Below are 23,208 nucleotides of genomic sequence, written 5' to 3'. Positions count from 1 at the left end.
GACGGTGGCCCCTGCGTCCTCCCAGAGCTGGGGGCGCCACAGGGCCCCCGCGTTTGTGGCGACACTTCGGGCTCCCCGAGTCCCTGGCTCAGCTCCTTTATCACAGGAAGGCATTTCATTCTTCGAGATCAGGCAGCCAGGACCCAAGGAGCTGTTTTTCCTCCATTGTGCAAGCATGACAAATCATTAATTTTTGATTGATTTGCTTAGAATTATGGGCGCCCCAGCATTCTTTCCGCCGCTGAACAGCTGTATAACAAATGAATATATCAGTGTGCACAAAAGATTGGAGATCTAAGAGAAGCAATTACACTGGCCCCCTCCCCCATCCGCCCCTTCCCGGGCAGTGAAGGGAGGAAATTTTTACCAGAAATTCCTCAAGTGGCTTTAAAAAAAAAAAAAAAAAAGCTTTTTTTATAATTGAATTAAATCTTTATCTCTTTATCTTCTGCAGCAGATTTCTAAACACACACCAGCTCCCCACATGCTTGGGTTCTATCCATCCAGCAGAAATCTTTAATAATGAAATTTCAACTTGTGAATTAAAACCTAAAATGAAAAAAAAGAGCAAATTCTAACCGGTTCTTTCTTTTTTTTTCTTTTTCTTTTTTTGGTTACTGCTATTCCTTTAAGATTTTGGAACCATACCAGTGCACTAAATGTGACCTCCATAACTTTTAAATTAAGAATTTATGCTGGCTTGAAATTTATGAAATATTTCAGCATGAAAGAAAGCCTTTTTCCCTCAGGAAAATTGAGCAATAAATCACAGCACTGTGGATTTACTGCCCTAGAGCCAGCGAGAGATAGGATTTTTTTTTTTTTTTTGCTTCATTCTGAAAAAAAAAAATGTAATCATATAAGACAGCTTAGCTGCTGTCCTCCCACTCTCTAGAATTTTTAATTTCAGCTGTTTCTGCTTGGATTTATTTCCAATATTCCTGCTCGGCTTTTCAATTTCCTCAGTTATTAAATTTTAATTCAGTGCATTAGCATTTAAATTAAAAAAGGGTTTATTTTATCGAAATCGTTGGCCAGCCCCCACCCCGTAGCACACGAATTGCCTGTTTCTGCCATTTGCACAAAATGTGAAATGCAGCTAATGTCTTACAACTTACATTTGCACAAATTTAGAAATAAAATTTCTGGGTTTGGAATAATATTTTCTTTCCAAGAAAACCCTTAATAAGAGAATGGAAAAGAACAACTTAACATTCATTTGGGAGGGAAGAGGCGGGTCTAATGAAACTAAAAATAGCTCTGCCCAGGTCCTGGGGAGAAGCTGGAGAATAGGGGACGGGTGGGGCTCGGAAAGGGAGTCAGGTACCCGTGGTCTGGAGGAGGGCTTGGTTCCTTGTACCCCGCCACTACCCAAGGGGGACTTTCTCCCATGTGCCTGCGTTCTCCACCATGTTCCATTTGCTGTACAGGCTCTGGTTAAGGTGGACAAAAACGTGGGGAGAGGCTGGTCTGATTTAATCCTCTCTTCCTACCCCCATTTTTACTGCTGGAGAACCTCAGGTCCAGAGAAAGGAAAGAGCTTGAGAAATTCAAAGTGAGAGCTAAGACAGAACTAGGAGGAGACACCCTTTGAAAGCATGTGGCCCCTTGGGAGATGAGGATGGTGTCACAGAGCAGCCACCAAGTCCCCATTACTGGAGTGGCTACTGCTTGTACCCAGTGTGGGCTTGGAGCCTTGCTTACCTTCTGTATCCGGTGTGGTTCCCATGACCTTGGGGCTCTGCTGGTCCGTTGGATGCTCATGAGGTAGCACTTGCAGCATGGGATTCTGGGAAGTCCAGGGTGGTTGGTGACTTGCTCACCCACTGTGTGCACCCACACAGCCGTTCTGTAGTCTCTTGGACACAGTCAGTGGTGGCTCTGTCTCTATCGTTATGGTAGCTGATGGGGTACTAGAACTGAGCCAACCCTAGGTACTTTTACACATGTGCCCTTATTAAAGCTACAGATCTGACACCCCTACTGTGAAATAGGTCCTAGGATTCGTGCCTCACAATTTGCACATGAGAGACCTGAGACCTCAGCAGCCCAGGTGACTTGCGAAAGATCATGCAGCTAGAGAATGGCAGAAGCAGGGCTCAGACTCAGACTCTGTACCCTGTGCTCTTCAACTCTTGTTCATGTGGAGAATCAGGTCTGATAACACAAGGTGAAGAAGAACTTGTGGTTTAGGTTGAATCCTGTGAAATTGCTCATTTTAGACCATTTCGGCCTAACAAATGGCAGCCCCAGAATTCAAGTTAATTCAAACGCAACAGCATGATTTATTTGCAGGGACATGGCCAAAGCCAGCCAGGTGTCATGTGGGTCTCTGCTCTGAGAGTGGATGCTGCCAGCACCGTGGGCTTCAGCTGCAGGGCCAGGAGGCTGTGCCCGGTCACAGTGGTGGACCGTGGTTGCCGTGTGCTATGATATTCGCACATGCCATCTTGGATGTCTCCTGCTGTATCCGTTGCCCATCACCACACCATCCCCCACTTGTAGCAGCTACTAATGATATCCCTCACCCTGCCCAGGTAGGTATTCCTGCCTTTTGCAGCTCCAGGACCCCAGCGCCACTATCTGAGTCTCCGCAAAAGGATTTAACAACTCTTGGGATAAGTTTAGCATTCTGTCTTTGTTTTATAAAAATGAGTGGAAAAAGAAGTTAGGATGCCTGCCCATGCGACAGGGCTGAAGTGCCATCAACTCGCTGAAAGAGAAACAAAGATGGAGATGGCCAGATGTGCCAGAGGCAGGCCCCAGAGCCTCCCTATGCTGTCCCGTGTTCGCTGTTTTTACCCAGTCAACCTAGGCAGATCTGTGATGGCGGAGGATAAAAAAGGCATCGTTAAAAATGTGCAAGCACTGCTTGAAGTGTACATGGAGAAGTAGGTGGGAAAAGAAAGATCATTTGAGGTTTAGTTCTCTGGGGCAGACTCTCCACCCCACATGATCCCTGCCTCTTAGGATGTGAACATTAGAACTTCGTTGTGTATAGGAACTCAAGATGTCAGAAAGAGCCTGCAGCTGATCCTGTTCCTTTGCTCCCAGGAAAATGTTTCTTTGGCTGACATCATACATCCACATCCTGCCTCACCCTCCTTTCATTTCCTCATATGGAGTAGGGGTGCTGTGGGGTCACCCCACTTCCCATTTGGGTCTCTTAAACGTTGGTGGGAGATGAGCTATTCCAGAGCTGAGGGTATGGCCATGGGAGTGACTCAGAGCCAGTCTTGAGCTGGGGGGCTTTCGATAAATGACTTATAGGCACTGGGCCTCTGTGTCTCTACCTGTGAAGTGGGCATAGTGCACTCACGTTAGGGACCTGCCGAGAGCCAGAGGAGAGGAAACAGTAATGTCCTTCCAGCAGCGCTGGTGGGAAGTTGCCCAGGGAGGAGTCCAGAGGGCCAGGCAGGCGCTGCTATAAGAGGAGGAAGTAGTGGGGACTGTGAAGAAGCAGGTAGAGCCGGGCTAACTCACTCTGTGGGATTGGTTTTCTCTGGATTTTTTCAAAGAGAAGCTAGAAATCTATTTTGGGCAAAACCCCCTTATTTTATGTTTCTGGTTCTCTGTGCGAAGCCCACCATCCGGTTTTGCCAGCTTGCAACTTCTGTCTCAAGGGCAGTAGCTCTTTTCACTCTTTATCCTGGATTCTTCACCCACAATCCTGACTCCAAAAAGCTTGGAGACAGAAAGGTTGTAGTCGGTGAGCAGCAGAACTGGACTGGAAGGGCAGTGAGGCTGCTTGTGGTCGCCCGTCACGTGCCCACGTGGGGTTGCCTGTGCTGGGCTGCCACCGAGATGCCCGTGTGCGTGATGACCCGGGCCTCCAGACTCTGCTGGGGACTGCAGAGGGGCAGGGCATAGGCAGCGGCGCCTTTCCAAACTTGGAAACGTTTTGAATTTGCAAACATGTGCTCTAGCTTGTCAGCCCTGCGTGGCGCTCCTGTGGTTCTTCTTATTATACGAGTTTTGAGAGGGCGAGGGAGTGCATTTCAGGCATGGTGGTGGGGCTCCAGGCCTTCGCTCTTCGTCATCTATGGCCTCCTCTATATCCGAGTCTTCTTGAGTGCTGGCTTGAGAGTCAGGACTCCAGGTATTTGTCATTGGGCCCTCATGAGACTCCAGACGTCTCCCTCTGTACCAGAAGCCTTAGTCTCTCCATCTCAATGAGAATTTTATGATTTCTGGAAATTTCATTTGGTCAGCCCTATCTCTCCATCCCCCACCCTCAAATAAAAGAGATTAAGAACGAGCACTCTGTTGCCTTCCCCTGCTCATAGGGTTGGGGGACAGAATATTTTAACATAATAGGATTTTTCCCCTCCAGTTGGTAGGAATAAATCTGCAGCTACTGTTTTATTGGAAATCCCAGCTGAAAATAAAAATGGTGCAATTCAATCTCAGATTTAACTGGTTACTTACTTTTCATGGAGTCCCCAGGGCTGTGTGGTTGCTAGGTTTGTGTTGGCAGTGGGTGCTCAGCAGGATTTAAAGGGCCAAGCAAATGGGATAGGGAAATGTTCTGAGTCCCTCTCATCACTGGGGGCAGCTTTTTCCAGCCTGGTGGAGTGGGGCAGGGGCTTGGGGCCTGCTCATCCTGTCTGAAGGCCGCTGTTCAGCAGAGTTGGTGAGGTGGCAATAGGGAGAATGTCTGTCTTGAGCCCTGGCTGATAGAGCTGTTTGGGTTTCTTTTGCAGGCTGACGGAGCCAGTACAGCTGGAAGAAAAAGCACCGCAAGCAGGTATGCCCCTCCACGCCACCCGCACCCCTCTGTCTCTGGTCATCAGCTGCCGCTCTCTGGTTCTTGCCTATCTCGTGGAAGGATGGACGGTCCAGACCAGAAGAATGTCAGCTCCAGAGGATGTGAAGCATGAGCCGCAGTTACCATGTTCCCTCTGTGAGAATCTGTGACTAGAATCCAAGCTTGCCTCATTCTTGGCCTGGTCTTTGGTCACTCACACTGGGGCGAGCTTAGGGACAAAGCCCAGGATGGGGAGCCCTGCTGCTGCAGCATGAACTCCAGAGCTGCAGGCCCCTTCTAGTGTTGAGTTCTTTGGCCCACGAGCTCAGGTCTAGAGCAGGGTAGTAGGATACTCTGAAGAGCCAAACCAGGGTCTGTCCCTACCCTGGCAGCTGGCAGCAGGTGAGAGAAAGGTGATCCCCAAAGGAAAGTTGGACTGTAGCACTGCAGGAGAGAGAAAGGGATACCACACTAGCCCAAGCTGTGGATGTTACCACAGGTGGCAAAGGTAGGTACTTGGTCAGTGTCAGCACTCAAGCTACTGGTGCCTGTTGGGCACAGTAGACCTGAAGCAACGCTGTAGCCTTCCCTGGGGGCACAGGAGGCAGGCCGAAGTCAAAGGTCAACTAGGAGAGATGGCTCCTAGCTCAAGCATAAAACCCAGAGTGGGTTCTGCAGGTCCTTGCTGGACTTGAAGGTCAGATTGTGAAGGCCAAATAGAGCTTACCTGTTGGTCTATGGAGTACCAGTTCTTTAAAATGTTAATAGATGTTGGGGGCCTCCCTTTCTTGGGCACATAAAATTGGAGGTCAGTAGGATAAACAAAGTCAAACAGTTTTCTTTGTCATAGGACTTTGAAGAGCCCTTTTTCTGTGCTGATGGGCATGCCTGGGAGCATATAAGAGAGAAAGAGATGAGAATGTGGGTGGCAGATCCTGACACCAGGTGGGAGGTCCTTGGCACACACAACTCGGTGTGGCCTGGGAGTGTTCCATCCTTGACAACCCACATGGCCTCTGACAGTTTCTCAACTCTGCCACGGTAGAATGACAGCAACCCTAGATGACATGCAAATATGTATGTAAGTGGCAGTTGCTTGACAGCCTTTGTCTGGAATGCACTTTTCTGTCTTCCCAGGTTAGTGCCCTTCATCTTTCAGACCTCAGTTCAGTCCCCGCCTTGGGGAAGCTTCCCTGATCCCCTTGCTCGAGGCACCGCTGTCCCAGCCCACGGCCTGTGCGTGCTTATGCTCCTTCTTACTCCTTTTGCTCGTGTCCTTGCTCTGCTTCTGATCTCAGAGTGCTGACTCCATAGGGACCGTGTAGACAGGGCCCCTGTCTGTCCTGTGTGCTGCCGTGGGCCTGGACCCTCGTAGGCACTCGCTGGACGCTGACGTGATCAGCACACTAATAGAAGGGAGAACAAGAGGTGATGCAGGTGCGGGGAGCGTACACTGGATGGAAGGGAAGGACAAACCTGGATGGAAGGGAAGGACAAACGTCTTGCCTTGGATCTGTGAGCACCCAAGTGCTCTGTGGACTAGCAGCTGTCCCGAGTGCTGTGTGCCCAGGACCTCTGCTGGTGGACGTGGGTAAGAACACTGTGTGCCGTGGCCTCCATGGCAGTGGTTGTCCTTCAGGCTGCTTGCTGGTGCCTGGAAATTTCTTGGATCACAAGTATTTGCCTTTTGTTGCTGAATCAAAATACCTTACATACACAATTTGAAGAAAGAAGGACTCACCATTTGAGCTCACAATGGGCTGGCCCCGAAGCAGAGACATCATGACCGAAGAGCATGGGGGAGCAAAACTGCTCACTTACGGGGCCGGAGACAGAGAGGTGGAAAGAGCCCAAGAGGAAGAGGCTGAGGATCGATGCTGTCCTAAACTCACACCCCGTGACTCAGCGCAGGCATACCCAGAAGTGTACTTTATTAAAGTCCGAGGAATCTCTCAAGCCAATCAGGTTGACAGTAAAGAGTAAACATCACAGAAGGTCAGGACTAGAAGAGGCCTTGGCATTTGACTCATCCACCCTGTCAGTGTGCATGTGGAGAGAGTCAAGCTTCAGAGGAAAGGTCCTTCTCAGGATCCTGTGAAGAGTGAGTGGCCGTGTCAGGCCTGGAGCCTGCTGGAGCCTGGCTTGCCCACACAGTGACACTGTGGAGATGCTGGCGCCTTCTGCCCACAGTCTCTGGGTGCTGCTGTGCTGGGCTCAGTGCTCCAGCTAGAGACCGGTGGGTGAGGCACACGTTCAGTCATCCAGGAGACACCAGAGTGGCTTTCTGTAGGCTCTGTTCAAAGTGCTAGGTCCACATCAGTGAACCAAGACATGAAGCTCCATCCACCTCCGTTGCTCCTTTTCTTTGATTGACTGATGGTTAGTCGATTGATGGTTTGATGGTAGTGAGCATCAAGTGCAGGGGCTTTACCCTGAGCTCCATCCCTGCTGGCCCTCCTCCTTTTAAATTTTAAGATAGTCTTTCTGAGTTGCTGAGATGTTTAGCCTGGGCTTAGACTTGTCATCCTACTGCCTCAGCCTCCCAGGGCGCTAGGATTGCTGGTCTGTCTCACTGTGCCTCACATCACTCTTGTGGGATGTGGCCCTTGCCCTCAGTCTCTAATGCGTGCACTTTTCCCATGCCTCTGGATTGGTTTTCCCACAGTGTTTTGAGCTACCTCAATCTATGAATTCAGGGCTCTCAGTCCATGGCTGCAGTCAGTGGAGAAGAGTTCAGAGACTGATTAGAGATGCCTGCCCAGTCAGCAGAGGGACAGGGCGGTTGCTGCGCAGTGTCTTGTCTCTGTGTGTTAGTGGCCAAGTCCTGTGTTACTCCCACAGCTGTGTAACATACATCAGCAAGGACCAGTCCAAGCCTTTGGAGCATGTGTGATTTGAGGTGTGCACCCAGAATTCCCATTAACAACAACTGCCATGTAGGGAGCATGTCCTCCTCAGGCTCTGAGCTGCTGTGAGGTATTTATTAATTGCGTGTGATTGGCCTAACAGCCTTGTAAAGGAGGTATTTGGATTATTTCACCTCATAGATGAGGAAGGGGAGGCACAGACAGGCCTAAGGCCACCTCCTTGGAAAGAGGTAGTACAGCTGCCGGCCCATGTTTCATTGGCCAGTCGTGCACACTTGCCTGCTGTCCCCCCTGTTTCTGGATGTGAAGTGTCTGGTAATGGGTGTGCTAGGAGCCTGGCATGGCCAGAGACTGTGCCAGAGCTTGGCAGCCCATCAGCAGGCAGGGACGCGGTGAGAGGCTCCTGGTTCTGTGGCTTGCACCAACAGCGTCCTGCAAGTTAACCCAGTGTGGCTGGGTAGTGACTTGATTGTCTGATAAATGGATGACACAGTCAGGCACCAAGAGTTCATTAGCAGCAGCCATAGCTAGTCCCACTGATGACTTTGACCCTGGCCATATGGGGTTTAGATGCATGGGCACAGGGCATCAGAACTCATTTAAGTTCTGAGTTCCAGTGGAGAAGTAAAGGTTTTAAGCTCCTCAGACTCAGAACCAGGCTGGAGTGCGGTTGGCCGGAATGCCCTGGAAGGACCCCTGCCCCTCTGGCTCGGCCTCCGCCACAGCCGTGCGTGGTACACTCTGGTGTTGCACCAAGCTCTGCTTTCCTCCCTCTGCCTTCCTTTTGGCCGGGAACACACAATGTTGTTATTCCTCCAAAGGGCTTCTGGCTCGGCCCCAAAACCAACAGCATGGGCTGCTAAGGAATTAGTGTTCAATTGAGGGGGACGAGGAGAGGCGGTGTTCCTGATCTTAAGAAACAGCCCAGTGTGGTTTGCTTTACTTCCCTGTAACCTAACCTGAGTCAAGTTTTACAAGACCAGTGATCCCGCTCTCAAGGTTAACGCTGACCTGGTGTGCAGGGTACAAATCACAGAGAGTGGTAGCCAGACCGCATTTGCTGTAAGAGGCAGGGGGCCTGCGGGGCCTGAACTGTGGAACACATAAAGGAGATGCAGCTTTTTGTAATCAGGTAAATGCATTCGCAGGCTTGCTGTAGGGGAGAATTATGCCTTTCTTGTAGGCCGGAGCTTGTCAGAGTGGAAGCATCCATGGATAATCTGGGCCAGTCCCTTGTTTCCGTGATCAGGAAGCAGGGATAGAAGAGGTCAAGTGGCTCGTTGCTCCCTTGTATCCAGTGCCCTAACAAGTGAGCAGGGCCTTGGAGGCTGGAGGTTGGGAGGAGACGATGGGGAGATGGCAGAGCCAAGCCTCATCATTTACTCCGCCATATTTCCTGGGTGCTGGGCACTCCCTTAGGTGCTGGGGTCCAGAACTGAGTGAAGCAGCATTCCCTGCCCGTGTCGAGGTGGTGTTGTACTAGGAGTGGGTCCGATGTGACAGATACCTAAAACATTAGCTCTGGGGCTGGTGAGATGGCTCAGTGGTCTAAAGCACCTACTTAGAACAAGCTTAGCAAAGCCCATGGACCACGGTTCAATCTCCCAGCACCACATGCCAGCCAGCCCTGCCCCCTGGTGGGCACACACACACACACACACACACACACACACACACACACACATAAATAAAATAAATTTAAAACATTAGCTCTGCAAATGTTAGGTATCCAGTGCTGTGGGAGAGAGCAGAGAGAGAGGCTCGGAGACCTGGAGTGGGTGCTTGCTCTCTAATTTGGGTGGTCAGAAAAGGTATTGCTGGGGAAGAGACCAGAAGGAGATGGGGGCCAGAGGCTGGTAGTCACTGGGAGATGTGCATTCCAGGCAGAGACAGCGACAGGTGCGAAGGCCAGAGCATGTCTGTGCATTAGAGCAACAGGGAAAAGGCTGGGATGGGTGCCTAGGCCCTTGGGGATAGTCATCAGGACTTTGACCATGACTGTAACATCAGGAGCTGCTGGGAATTTTGCTCCTCCCAGTGGCCCTGTGAGGTAGTGACAGGTGTCCTTCTCCAGAGGCAGGTGCTGCCAGACTTGCCTGAGGTCCCCCAAACTGAGAGAGGCCTTGCACTGAGCTGAGTCCTAGCCTTAAGCTCAGGTCTTTAGCCAGTGAACCACTTGATGATAACCAACGTGTGTGTGGCTGCATAATTCTCCAAATAATGTCTCTTCATTGAGCGTTTTGGTTTCAACAGCCAAATGAAAGTTGTCCCAGACAAATTAATTTCATTTGCACAGAGTTGCACAGCCGCAGTCTGCCCAGCTCTCGTCAGCGGACAGCTGTGGTAATCGCAGAGTGAAGTGTGTGAACACAGGGCAGTTTTCACCAGGAAGCATCATCTCTGTGACTCCAGGCTTCCATTCCTGTTGATGGAGCTCAGGCGTCATGCCCAGAAGTGGCCATTCTCACCCTACCAACCTTCAGGCACAGTTGGTCCCCAAAACCATAAGCTGCAGGTTGCCTCTGGGGGCTTCTGTGCTTATTCCAAAGAGGCCAGTTACTTTCTGGTGGGCAAAGTTCGCGCTACTTAATCAGCTACCACTAAACATAGGCTCAGTCCATAAGGCAGATTCTGGAAGATTCGGAGGCAGCTTCAGCCCCAGTCTCTGGAGACAGCTATGGGCATGCAAACTGCCACTCCCATATGGCAGAGCCCACAGAGTCATTTCTGCCAAAGGGCATGTGAGGGTGGTCCTGCAAAGAGATCGAGTGGAGCCCATAGGGACCTGTGCTCGGCCCAGCCATGCAGTGCAAGAGCTTCTTGGCTCCTCTGAGCAAAATAAGCTCTTCTGGTGAACCTGGGGTTATCAGTTTAGAGCACACGGGATCTGGCTTTGTCCTGAAGAAGCACGGGCTGGAGTGGTTGCTAGGAGGCCTGGCCTGTTGGTTCTTGCGCCCCTCATGGCAAAAGCCTAGGACTGAGGAGCTCATGCTAACTTCCTGTGACCTCACTGTCTATGTAGCCCTGTAACGGGAGTGTACATCTGATACTCCGCTTGCACTTCCTGCGCACTCAGGGTAGAGCGCTAAGGAGAAGGTGGGGTGTCCCACACCCTCCAGGGTCACTGCCGCCTGCTCCTACCACAGTAAACCTGGCTGGTATGTCCCCAGTCCTCCTCTCCTGCTACTGCTGTCCAGGGGTCCACTGTACCCACCCCTCCTTCTGTCCTCATGCAGGCTGAAAATTGCTCTACTTTCACATATGAAGTTCTCTAGCAATGGCTTGAGAATGTACGTTTTTTGTAGTTTGACCAAACTTCTCATCTATAGTCTGGGGGGCGTTTTATAAGAACCACCATTTACTCCCTGCTGTGTACAGTTGTCCCTTGGTGTCTGCATGGGATTGTGTCGGGGACCCCACTAGATGCTGATTCTGAGGAGGCTTAAGTCCCTTATAGAAGTCTTTTATATAGTGTGTGTACATCCTCCCCTATACTTTGCGTCATCTCTAGGTTACGATACTGACAGTGTAAATGCTGGGTACGTGGTTGTCCTACTACACTGGCTAGGGAATTAGGATGGGATAAAAAAAATCTGTCCATGTTCAGGGATGCAGTTTTTTGCCTGAACGTGTTTGGTCTGTACTTGGCTGAGTCTGTGGATGTGGAGGGCCAACTGTATGTGGCACTGTGGTGGGTACCATATATACATCTGTCTTTTCATCTTCTGGGCCTTAGAAGTCAGTATTAGCACTATGTACCCCTTCGTGGTCAGTCTTAGCATCCTGGTTTACACATGATGAATTGAAGGTGTGGGCAGGTTAGGAAACCTGGCAACAAATCCTACTATCAAGTTCCTCTGCCCCAAGCAACTTGTGAGGACAGATCATAGGTGGGGGGATCTCGGTTGTACATCTAGCACATTGTGCCATGACCCAGCGAGCAAGCCTGGTTTGGGTATCCCCGTGGAGTGCCTCAGTCAGCACCGACTGGGTGTGCACACCTTGGTGTGCTGCACACTGGGAGGTCTGGCAAGTGGAGGGAAGGAGGCCGGTTGTAGTGGCAGGAGGGTAAAGCACATGGCAGGGACTACAGACCACTTGCTGGTGACGTGGGCAGGGTGGCGGTGGATCAGGACTTCTGCTGGGGAGCTTCTTCATCCAGTCATTCCCAGGAGGAGCTGGACAGCAAATGACAGAAGGGGACAGCTGCTAAATGACAGCCTCAGCAGGAAATAAGATTGGTGGGCAGAAAGGGTACTTGGAGCTTGTCTGTGTGTCCCACACAGGGATGTGGGGATAACCTCACTCTTTTGTTGTGGAGCTCTTGTCCTGTGGGGCGTGTGTGGGACCCCGTGTGTGCCTGGAGGAGCTCTGCCCTGGAGAGACCGTGGACACAGGCCCCTTGGTGATGTCTGTCCCCTACCACCCGCGTCTACAAGCTGGACAGATGTGGAGCAAGGGCACTGCGGGGAGCTTTGCTGAGAACAGTGCTAATGGATCAGAAGTATGCCACTGCCAGACCCCTGGAAAGTGAATCCTGCCTGTCTGTTCAGAAAGCTGTTAACACTAATTCCTTTTAATGTCCAACCTCGTAGGTGCCATAGGACCTATGAGAGAAGGCCCAGCTTCAACGGAGAGCCCCACCTAGCTGAAATTTGGAGTTTGTTACTTGATGTGTTGCCCGGGTCTCTCAATTTTCCCCACTTTAGGATTCAATTAACCAGGGAATTTACTCTTAATATTTAAGTCTTAATGCTGTCTTTCTGCACTGCGGTGTTATCTAGCATTGTGACTGATGCAGTGCATTGAAAATTAAGTGCCTAGGAATTATCTCAAACTAATGATACGCTAATGCAATGTAGGTTATTTTGAGTTTCTAGACTGTTAAGAGTTGTTTAATAGGTTAATAGTTTTAATCTATTTAATCTTTACAGTTTGACTATTTATTAAAATAGATTAGTGATACATGATAGAACTGGAAGTGTAGACAACTTGGAGGGTCAGTAAGGGACAAGTGATGGCGTGAAGACTTGAACCATGGGTGACGTTGTGAATGCCATGGGTGTGTCTAGGTGTCCCTCCAAAGCCTCATGCAATCGGGGGTCGGCTTTCAGAGTTTATGATTAATTAATTCATGATCCAGTGCTGGGATTGTAGGTGTGAGTGCTGCACCCCTGGATAGCCTGAATACAGAGAGAGAGAGAGAGAGAGAGAGAGAGAGAGAGAGAGAGAGAGAGAGAGTTGGTTGCCCTGCCTCAGGCTCCAGGACTTAGTGGAACAGAGTAGGGGCCAGAAGGATGTTTTCCAGACTGATTAACCTCTCAAGGTGAATGATCTTGGATGTGCCGATCATCCACTGTGCGTAGCTGCTGCTGTGTGCTGGGCTTTGCGCTAAGGCTGGGGCTGTGGAAGAGACAGGCCTGGGCCTGGCTTGGCTTTGGCTTCCCCTGTGGCCACAGGGTGCTTCTGAACTCTCGAGCGGGTGTGAGCACTTGAACCTCAGAGGCAGAGGTTTGCCTCTGCTGCCTCCCCGGCGCTGTCTTCAGGCACCATATATGGGCCAGACACAGAGTGAGGGATGCATAATGACAAAGTGGATGAAAACTGTGGCTGGTGGAGAGCTGCGGTTCATAAGCTTAACCTGCTCCCAAGCCATGGTTTTCAAATTTAGTCTCCCATATCCGTTGCCTATGACTGTGATGACAAATTATAGTAGCTGCCCCGTGTCCCTCCCTTCCCTTCTGTGGTTTCAAAACTGCTGTCCAAAAGAGTTAAAATGGAAAATTTTGGAAATAAGCAAAACATAGTTCTTAAATTGCTTGCTGCTCTGGATGGTATGATGGAATCCCTTGCAGTCGGACCTGCTCCATCCTCCACCCTTGCCCAGGGTATCTGTGCCATACGTGCTGCCTTCCCATGGGTCGCCTAGTAACCGTGCAGAAGAGGTACCAGGCTATAAAATGTGGAAGAACTTTTTAGTATGATGGGCGTGTGGAAGAGTATAGAAGGAAAACCCCAATATACGTAAGGCTGGGTACTGCCCGCAGCTCCAACCTCCACTGCTGGACCTTGGCATGTCACCCCTGCAGAGAAGTGGAACTCTTGTGCCAAGACTGGGTGGGCAGCCTCAGTCAAGAAGAGTTTATTTTCTCACAGTTCTTGGGACCTGAAGTCCAGATCAAGGTGCAGCAGGGTCGCACGCCCTCTGGAGGCCATTGGGGAAAATGCAGCTTGCTCCTGGCAGCCCTCAGCCTTCTTTTCTTTGTCTTGTGGCCCTACTACTGTGATGTCTACTTCTGTGGTCCCATAGCCTCAGTTTCTTCTCTGTGGCTTCTCCTCTTCTGTCAGTCCCAGATCTCCCAGTGTCTTACAGTGACGTTTGTTATGGCATGCAGGGCTCACCTAGGTTATCCAGGTCGAGCTTGGTCTCAACATCTTTAGTTATATCCTTGAGAACATGAATGTATCTTTTACCCCACCATGGGGAGGAAGAAGCCCGGATGGATGTACACGTCATGCAAAAAAAAGAAAGCTGTGCATATTGAAGGTCAAGGCAGGGGGCTGTTAGAGCCCTACCCCTGCCACCCTCCCCATCCTAGCTCCTCACAGCCATTGCCATGGAACCCCTAGGCCTTTGAGGAACATACTTTGAGAACCATTGCCAGAGAAAAGTCAGGGCCCTTGGAGATTCTTTTTTTTTTTTTTTTTTTAAACTTTGTCTATTTTTTAAAAACATTTATTTATTTATTTATTTAGTGTGTGTGGCCAGCTCAGCCCACCAGGGGGCGGGGCTTGCTGGCATGTGGTGCTGGGGGATTGAACCATGGCTCCTGTGCTTTGCTTGGCTTAGCTTGTTCTAAGTAAGTGCTTTAGACCACTGAGCCATCTCACCAGCCCCCCCTTGGAGATTCTGTAGACAGAGACCCCTCTGGTCTGGTTTCTTGCACTGGAAGCCAGGCACAGGCAATAACCAGTGGCCACAGACAGCAGGTACTCACTGAAAAATACTCTTTAGCACCCAAGTTGGGATTTTATGTTGAAATGTGACTTGGGTTAAATATAAAATTCATAGCATATCTTGAGCAACTATTTTGTAGTTATCTATATATAAATCTATTTTACAGCGACACAAATAGAATAGATTATGGAGTGTCAGCATGTAGATAGATTCCGAGTGCTTTTTCACTAATATACCTAATGATTCGTGCTGAGAATATCCAAGGACTTCACTGTACATTTAAATGGATATAATTAAAATAATGAGCTCTATTTTAAAAAATGATATATGAAAAAAAATTTTTAAAGAAGTTGGAAGAAGGAGCTGCACCACTAACTCAAAGTGATAAAAGTACTCCTGCAATTCCATTGTTATTAAGACACCTAATTAAATGCAAAGCATCCGAGAAAAGAGTGTTGGGCTTGTAAATCTAATGCACAGAAGTCGGGCAGAGATGGAAGTTGCCTGTGTCCTCGGTGCCGTCAGGCCTTAGGGCCCTCATGGTTAAGGGTGTGCATGGCTCTGTACTCGTGCCTGTGGGTGTGAGGGGGTGGCTTGCCGGCTCCTGTCTTCCGTGGGCTAAGCCGGGGGTCTGGCTGCTCTCACCTGCAGTTGTATTATTCAGTGTGGCGGCTGATTTGCTTTGGGGTGCAAGGTGTAGGCAGAAGAACTGGGGGCAGTCTGTCTTCCCATGGAAGGCCATTCCCTGTGCCTCTCACACGCCCTGGGTGACCTGAGGCTGGCAGTTCAGTGAAAGGACAAAGGATGATTTTTTTTTTAAACATTTATTTATTTATTGTGTGTGTGTGTGCATGTGTGGCCAGCTCACCCCACCAGGGGGCGAGGCTGGCTGGCATGTGGTGCTGGGGGATTGAACCGCGGTCCCTGTGGTTTGCTAAGCTTGTTCCAAGTAGGTGCTTTAGACCACTGAGCCATCTCGCCAGCCCCACAAAGGATGATTTTGCTCAAGTCCCAGCTTTGCTACATCCTTGTGTTTTCAGAGGGCTCTTCCACGATGTAGTTGTTCCCAGGCCTGTGACACATGGGTGATTTTCCGTTCTGCAAAGTGCCTCTGTCCCAGTGAGCTTCAAGAGTCAGTCACAGCAGGCTTAGGTCCCAGCACCCGCTGCCCAGGAGACAGGTATTCTTCTGGTTCCTAGACAAGTATAGCATATTTGAAGCACCCGCTGTTAGCTCCTGGGTGCTAGGACTGTGACCGCCCCATGCACCCTCGGGGTAAATCTGATCTGGTGAGTCAAAAGTGGACAGGCTATTTCAACTGACATCTGGAGCCACAAAGGAAAAACACAGTGGAGAAGCCAGAAGCTAGATGCGGGTGGTCGACAAGAGGTGAATCACTTGCACACGGTATAAGGATGGCTGGAAGAACAGCCTTCAAAAGGTGATGTGACACTTGCGGTGCAGGGGGGATCAGAAAGCTTCCCAGAGGAGGGGAGGAGGTTGCGAACCCTTGTTATAATGACAGCTTACATCTGCAAAACTCACCCGCCCTGTCACCCACCCCTAACTGGGCTTCTCATGGGCGTCATCCTTGCCCTCTGGATCCCAGTCGTCCTGAACAGATGAAGAAACTGAGGCTCAGAGCGGGCTTTCCTGCCGAAGGTCTCAGCGTGTCGGGTGAGCTACACCCAGCTGTCTGACTCCACTGCTCTTCCCTGCCAGCCAGTGTCCTGGTGCTGGTGAAGACCTGGGGGACAGGAAAGGACATCAGTCTGCTTCAGAGCATCAGCAGAGACAAAAGTAGAGGCGAGGATGTTCTGGGTAGGAAGCCACTCTGTCCCCTCCTGTCCTGTCAGGCAGACAGAACTGGCTGGTCATTGATACCTTGTGGGCTCAGTCAGTAAATGGAGCCCCACGTCTCTTTCATGTTGATGAATGGGGTTTGCTGCCAGCTTCCATTGGTATGGTCACCTCTGCTCTGCGAGTGACTGTGAACAAGGTCCTCGCTCCCTCCCACGCTGCTGTCCCACTACCCAACGGGTAGTGCTGCATAAGCTAAATGTCTAGGAAAGTGAGATTTGAACCTGCATAAGGTAAATCCATAGGCCACACACTCAAGTGTGCACTGTGTAAGATCCTTTTCCTTGTGTATCATGTTCATTATTTGTCCATTTTTTGTTGCTGTAACAAAATACCTGTGGGTGGACACTTTATAGAGAGAAGAGGTGTCTTTAGTTTATAGTTCTCCAGATTTAAGGACACAGCCCCATGCGCTTAGCTCTGGTTAGCCCTCCTGGCAGATGGTGGCCCACTGCCAGGCGGGAGAGATCTCACCGCCAGATGGGAAGGTAGAATGGCACAGGGGCCAGGCTTGCTCTAAAACACTGTGCTCTTAGGAGATGAATGTTCATCCTGTGGTGGCCATGCCCTTGTGCTGCAATCAGTCCTCATGGTGTGACACTGGGGACTGGACTTGGGAAATATGCTTCATCTTCCCTGTTCCCATAGAAAAGGGGAGATATGGGACCCCAGATGTCAGAACACTGTGACAGATGCCATGCTTGTCCTTTGTGTGGATGTGGAGACGAGGGCTTGGTGTGGCAGAGTCACCTATGCAGGAGCCCATAGTCTGAGAATAGTAGTTCCAGGATTTGCTTCTGGGATGACCAGTTTCAAGCTGGAGACTCTGTCCCACTTGATGACCCCTCACTCCCACCAGACCACAATGTCGCCATTGAGCAGGGCTGTTCCGAGCTGGGTTTCCTTTCTGTTAGCAGGCAGGAATCTCCATCTAGAGCCCAGCCCTGCCTGGACTTCTTAAGAGCAGCTGGTCCTGTCATCTCTTGAGGCCTCACGGAACTTAGAGGCTCCTCTGCTCTGTGCGGACCCTGCAGCCAGGTGGGGGCCATGTTCCCTTTCCCAAGGGCTCTGGCTCAGAGGTGCCCCTGCATGCAACCAGAAAGTCAGGGAGCCACCTGTCCTCATGTGCCCTTGAGGAACCCCAGCACCTCGGTTTGACTGCTCAGATGTGGAAGGTTAGGAGTGGGTGGCAGGTGGCAGGGACTGTGCCAAGGCTGCTAGAAGGGCAGGGTGCTTACTTCGGAAGGTTCCTGTCCAGTCTAGGTGCCTTGTGGCTGAGCACCAGTACTCTTGCGTCAGGCCCTCGTCTCGCTCTTCACTACGTGTTTGTCTTTGGACATTGGTCCTGTCTCCTAGGGCCTCAGTTTCCTAGACAGTAAATGGAGATAAGCCAGAGCTCACCCACCAGGGCTGTGGCTGAGAATGAAAGGAGTCCCTGTGTTACAGCCGTGCCTGGCACATGGGCAGCTCAACTTAAGTTTCTTCACTAATAAAGGAAATGACTTCTTAGTGACCCTGACTGTAGATGTAGTGACAGAGGTGCCCAGGGCACCAGCATATGAATTTAAGGGGACCATGTGATCTAGAGCACCCTAACAGCCCCTCTCTGCCGTCCTCTCGTTAGTTGGACCTCTTCCCTTCTTTGCTCATTTCGCCACCTTTCTTCAGCTTGGGAGACTGCTGCAGCTGGGCAGGACAGCAGACAGGAGCCCACCCATGTTTCTGTTTCTGTTGGAGCTACTAAAAGCCCAGCGAGGAGAGTGCTGTGGCCCTGAGCCACACAGCAAGCCCCCCTACTGATGAGAGTCAGCCCAGGCCCTGCCTCGCTGCCCGCGCCTCAGTAGTCCTCCAGGCGGCTTGCTGGTGGCCTCCTCTGTGCATGCGTGGTCTCCACTGTGCACTCCAGCGTGGATGGATCCCCAGGCCAGGAGCGGGCCTTGCTCCCAGTGGGTGCGGAGAACAAGGCTCAGCAAGAGGAGCTGTGTGACTCCTTTGCCTGCAAAGGATGTAGGGCCACGGGGTAACAGAATCACCCCGAAAGGGGAAGGGCTCAGGAACGGCTGGCAGGCCCCAACTTCATGCTTTGGCCCACTGCTGTTTGTGTGGGAGGACTGAGAGGGCAACATTCCTGCTGTAGGACTCAGTGTCTTCGTGTAACTAAGGCTCAGTGACACATCCTGCCCTGCCCAGTACCAGCCTCGGTGCCTTAGAGTCACCTCCACACCAGATTTGGCCCCATGGCATCTCAGCTGTGGGAACCTTCTGAGGATCGAAGTTTCCCCGCCTGTAACTCAGGAGCAGGGAAGAGCTGAGTGAGCTCTCTAGCCCTCTTGCCGAGGAATGGTGGGTGTGCATTGGCTCATTCGGACCCTTGTTGCTCAGAGCAGAGTACAGTTGGAGGTCCAGGCAGCAGCCTGACCTGGGCACTTATTAGAGTCTCAGACTCTAGTCCAGTCCTGCGGAACCAGTACCTGCATTTGTCCAAGTTGCTGGCTCCTTCCTGTGCGTGCTGAAATTGGAGAACATTTCAGCCAGCCAGAGGTGCCCTTTTAAAAGGTCTCTCCTAATTCTAGTTGTGATAAGCATAAACAGGGAAGGAGCTGGGCACATCGGGACTTCTTTAGTTCCAACTTCCCCATCTGAAAAGGTTGCAGTTGGAGCCATACTAGCTCAGTGTTTCCCAGAGCCCTGCCTGGGGGGTCCCTGGAGGAGCCTTGTGTAACCTTGAAGGTGATGGGAAGGTACAGTGGGTTGGGGCGCTGCTGGCCCCTGTGCAGCCTGTCTCTGTGGTACGGGGGTCATGGGCTCCCTGTGGGGCCAGGGCAGGTGTGGGGGCCACTCTGAGCAGACTCTCTTCTGTCCCAGGGAGCGCTTGAAGCGCAGCCAGAAGAGTGCCAAGGTGGAGGGCCCTGAACCTGTGCCTGCCGAGGCCTCGCTGAGCGCCGAGCAGGGCACGATGACGGAGGTGAAGGTAAAGACTGAGCTGCCTGATGACTACATCCAGGAGGTGATCTGGCAAGGCGAGGCCAAGGAGGAGAAGAAGGCCGTCGGCAAAGACGGGGCCGGCGATGTGCCTGCCGAGATCTGCGTGGTGATCGGCGGCGTCCGCAGCCAGCAGACCCTTGGTGAGTGCCTCTGGGTGAGGGTCAGGGCCAGGACCACAACCTGGGGAGAAAGGCCTGGCACCTTTGCCCCTCCCTGGCTGAACGTCCCCTCTGACTTCCCAGGACTTGGTTTTTCCTAGCAAATCCCAACCTGCGGAGCACTTCTCTTTTTGCCTGATGGGCAAAGCCCCGGCCACCCATCAGCCTCCTGCTGAAGGCCTGCACTTGGAACCTCCTACAGGCTCAGGGAACCCCTCCTGCCCCGAAGTGCCCTGTGTGGCTAGCACAGCTCTTAGCACTCAGTGTCCCAAATACCTCTCTCCTGGTCTTCTCCCCTGACTTGACTGAAAGCTACGTGGGGCAGCTCCCCACCTAGGTCCTGCTCAAGATCAGATCAGGGGCTAGCGAGCATCTTCCCTTCCCTAGGGGATCCCTGGGAAACCAGTTGTCAGCACTGACTTCTTCTTCAGCTCTCCAGCAGATGTCCTGCAGGAGCTCCCTGCACCACAGCCAGGTATACAGACTCTCAGGCCTACGGCGCCCAGCACGCGTGTTTCTCTAGTGTAAGAGGAGAGGAAGTAGTAGGACAGTTGGTCAGGATGCGAGTCCACTTTGAGCGCCTACTCCCCACATGCAGAGGGCGCATTGTCACATCCCCGTACAATCTTGTACCAAAAATAAAAATTGAGATGTACATCCTTTTTGGCTTTCCACATTGACAAGAAGTTCAGCTTTAAAATCCACCAAATGAGGCATGTTGGTGGGTCATTCACTCCAGGGGCCAGGCCCGCAGCCCCTGCGTAAATTGTCAGGTTTTGGCTCTGAGGCCTCTGGTCTGGTCTCAGACTTCCATTGCAGTCCCTCCATAATCCCCATGCTAGGTGTGTTCTTGAGAGTGCTGCTTCCCCTTTTGTCACTGCCTGCCCTTCTTGGTCTGGGTCTGACCCACCTCCTTATGACTTCCAAATGCCCATCTTCCTGATGTGGATGCTGTGCGTGGCCCATGGGGCCTCACGTGGGAGGCTCCTGGTGTCTGTTTTTGCAGGTTCTGGACCTTTTCTTCCCAGCTGTATGCCTCCCCCCGGGTGGTGGCGGCATCCTACAGAGTTGTGCTTTTGGGTTTTCCTCCTCAGCATTCCCTGCTGTTCAGCTTGGCTGCAAGGAGACATTGGCAGTAACAAACCACTGACCCCTTCTGCCTCCTGTTTGTAAACGATGGAACTGATTGCTCCCATCTCTGGGGTCAAGGCTATGGCATCAAGACCCTCCATCACCATGTATTTGGCATTAAGACCCTTTATCACCATGTATTGCTTTTGATCTCCCCAGACCTCGTATTCCAGGGCAGCCTGCTTTTCCTGCACTTCGCTTACGCTGTTCCCCCTCCTAGGAATGCTTTTGCCCTTTCCCAAATCCAACCCATTCTTTAATTTCTCAGTCTCCTCTGCTCAGGGGAGCCTGCCCTCATCCTCCCCCTCGCTGGGTCACTCACTTTGCGTGGTTTCCAGATGAGCGGCCCTTACTGTATCCAGTTCTGCCATGCAGCTGGGATCTCCTAGTGCCTGGAGATCCAGGACCTGCCTGATTTCTATCTCTGTAGTCCCTACTCCTACCCTATCGTTAATTCCTAGCAAGGTACTTGGCTGCTAGGAAGCAGTGTTGACAATAGTACTCTAACCATCAGGATGGGGCTACGTTATGAGACGATATCAAAAGATCCCTAAAGAAAGTAACAAGGGCTGGTGAGATGGCTCAGTGGTCTAAAGCACCTACTTAGAACAAGCTTAGCAAAGCACAGGGACCGCGGTTCAATCCCCCAGCACCACATGCCAGCCAGCCCTGCCCCAAGTGGGCTGAGCTGGCCACACACACACACACACACACATACACACACACACACACACTAAATAAACAAATAAAATTAAAAAAAAAAAAAGGTAACAAGAGATCTTGGCAGCTTGGCATCCCAGGTTTCTTATTCACACTATATGTGCGCTGTGGGTCACGCTGGTCTCTCCTGTGCCCTGGACCCAGATGAAGAGTAGCTACTGTGTGGACTGTGGCCAAGTGAGTGGGCTCAGGCCAGCAGTGAGCTGCTGTGGCCAGGGTAGAAAGGTGCTCATTGGCTTCACAACTGTTGGCCAGAGTGCTCTGGTGGCCCCACCCAACCTCAGGGAAGCTGGCGACCACCATCCTTCCACATAGCAGCATGGAGGCAAACCACAAGGGTGTACTCTGGGCCGAACAAGAGGATGCTCTTTTCAGGGGCTGTCCCTGGTCCTCTCTTCAGTATTCCCTTCTTAGGGCCACAGACTGTGTCACCTGTGGTGAAGGAGAAGGCATGCTCTTGCTCAGTGGTGGGTGTGGGTGTTAGGACTCGTTAGACCCAGTGGCTATTTATGTCCTTGGCTAGGAGTTGCCTAGTGAAGGGCTGCAGAATCCGAGTCTTGAGAGTGATCTCATGGAAAGCCTTGAGAAGTCGGGCCAGGCAGTGTTTCTGGGCCATGCAGTAAGGCCCCATGGTGCAGAATCTGGTGCCAGCCCCAGTGCTGGTTTTCTCACTCAGCCGTGGGGGCCTGGACCTCGCTGTGCGCCCCTGTCTTGGTCACCTCCCACGTGTGGGAGCCAGAAGTGACATCACCAAGAGCACTGTTGCGTGAGTAGCATGAGCTCGGCTCCTCCAACTGAGAGTGGATCCAGGGTCTCTGGACTCCAGAGCTGTGGTGGGCAAGCTGCTAGCCCGACCTGCCTCGGTGCTCCGCTTGCGAATTCATGGGGTCATGTGAGGCTGCAGTAGGGTGATGTATGCAGAGAGTTTGACGTGGGGCTCAGGAACGATGGGTGAGCTTTTATTAGCAGCAGTGCTAGCATTCACGGCATGAAGAACTTCTTCGGGGGAAGGAGTACTAATCATTTATGCTTTTCTCCACCAGTCTGAGAAATAAGCCACTGTGATATAAAGAAAACAGTGGGGTGGGTAAGCCCCAGGTGTTCTTCTAGTGCTGCATCTTTTGAATGCAGGGACTTGGATATCTTGTGAAATGTCTTTCATTTTTGTGTGGAGGGCTGCAGAAGCCCCAGTGATGAGCTGTAGTGGAGCTACCAGTTTGGAGGCTCTATCAGAGCAGGGCTAGCGCTCTTGTTCCCTGCTGGCCTCCTGGAAGGGCTTGCTTTTGCTGAGGGTCAAGCGCAGAGGAGCTGGCTTGACCTCATCACCACCAAAGAAAGGCATTTAAAAAAATCAACCTGAGGATGGTCCCTTTGAACCCATTTCATGTCCAGATGGCAGGCAGGTAGATTTCCTCTTGAGAGCCAAGACCAAGCAATTGCTATTAGGAGTTCTGTGATGAAGGTTCTGAAGAGTGGTGTGATTGATCATTGATGTCTGCCCTGGGTGTAGGGGTAGGTATCCATGGTATCCTCTGGTACTACCCCTGACCCCTGATGATAGAGAGGCTAACAAAGCCTGTGAAAAGGGAGAGCTGCTCAGTTACATAGCAAGCTGGTGATATTTGCCTCCTCATTATGAAGGACTCACACACTTCCCTATACCTGCCTTGTGCCCACTTCTGCAAGTAAAGTAGGGAGAGGAAGTGTCCTGGGGTCATGGCTGTGGTGGGCAGCTGGCGGAAACCAAGCCTTTCAGTGATTTGTGCCACTGTGTGTGTTCTG

General features: G+C 51.4%; 1 protein-coding gene across 6 annotated transcripts in view; it reads left to right on the top strand.

Annotated features, from left to right (window-relative positions):
• The window catches only part of Znf618 (zinc finger protein 618), a 174,960-nt gene that overhangs the window by 90,974 nt on the left and 60,778 nt on the right, over positions 1-23,208 (top strand). For all 6 annotated transcript variants that reach the window (XM_023723298.1, XM_004638477.3, XM_023723296.1 and 3 more), the window contains exons 2-3: positions 4,704-4,747; positions 19,298-19,557. In XM_023723298.1, coding sequence (XP_023579066.1) covers positions 4,704-4,747; positions 19,298-19,557 — 304 coding nt within the window. The remainder of the gene's footprint in view (positions 1-4,703; positions 4,748-19,297; positions 19,558-23,208) is intronic.

The sequence above is a fragment of the Octodon degus genome, unplaced genomic scaffold (assembly GCF_000260255.1).
Source record: "Octodon degus isolate 3935 unplaced genomic scaffold, OctDeg1.0 scaffold00098, whole genome shotgun sequence".
Classification (NCBI taxonomy): Eukaryota; Metazoa; Chordata; class Mammalia; order Rodentia; family Octodontidae; genus Octodon; species Octodon degus.
The sequence above is the reverse complement of the archived record's forward strand: the minus strand, read 5'-3'. Positions and strand labels throughout refer to the sequence as shown.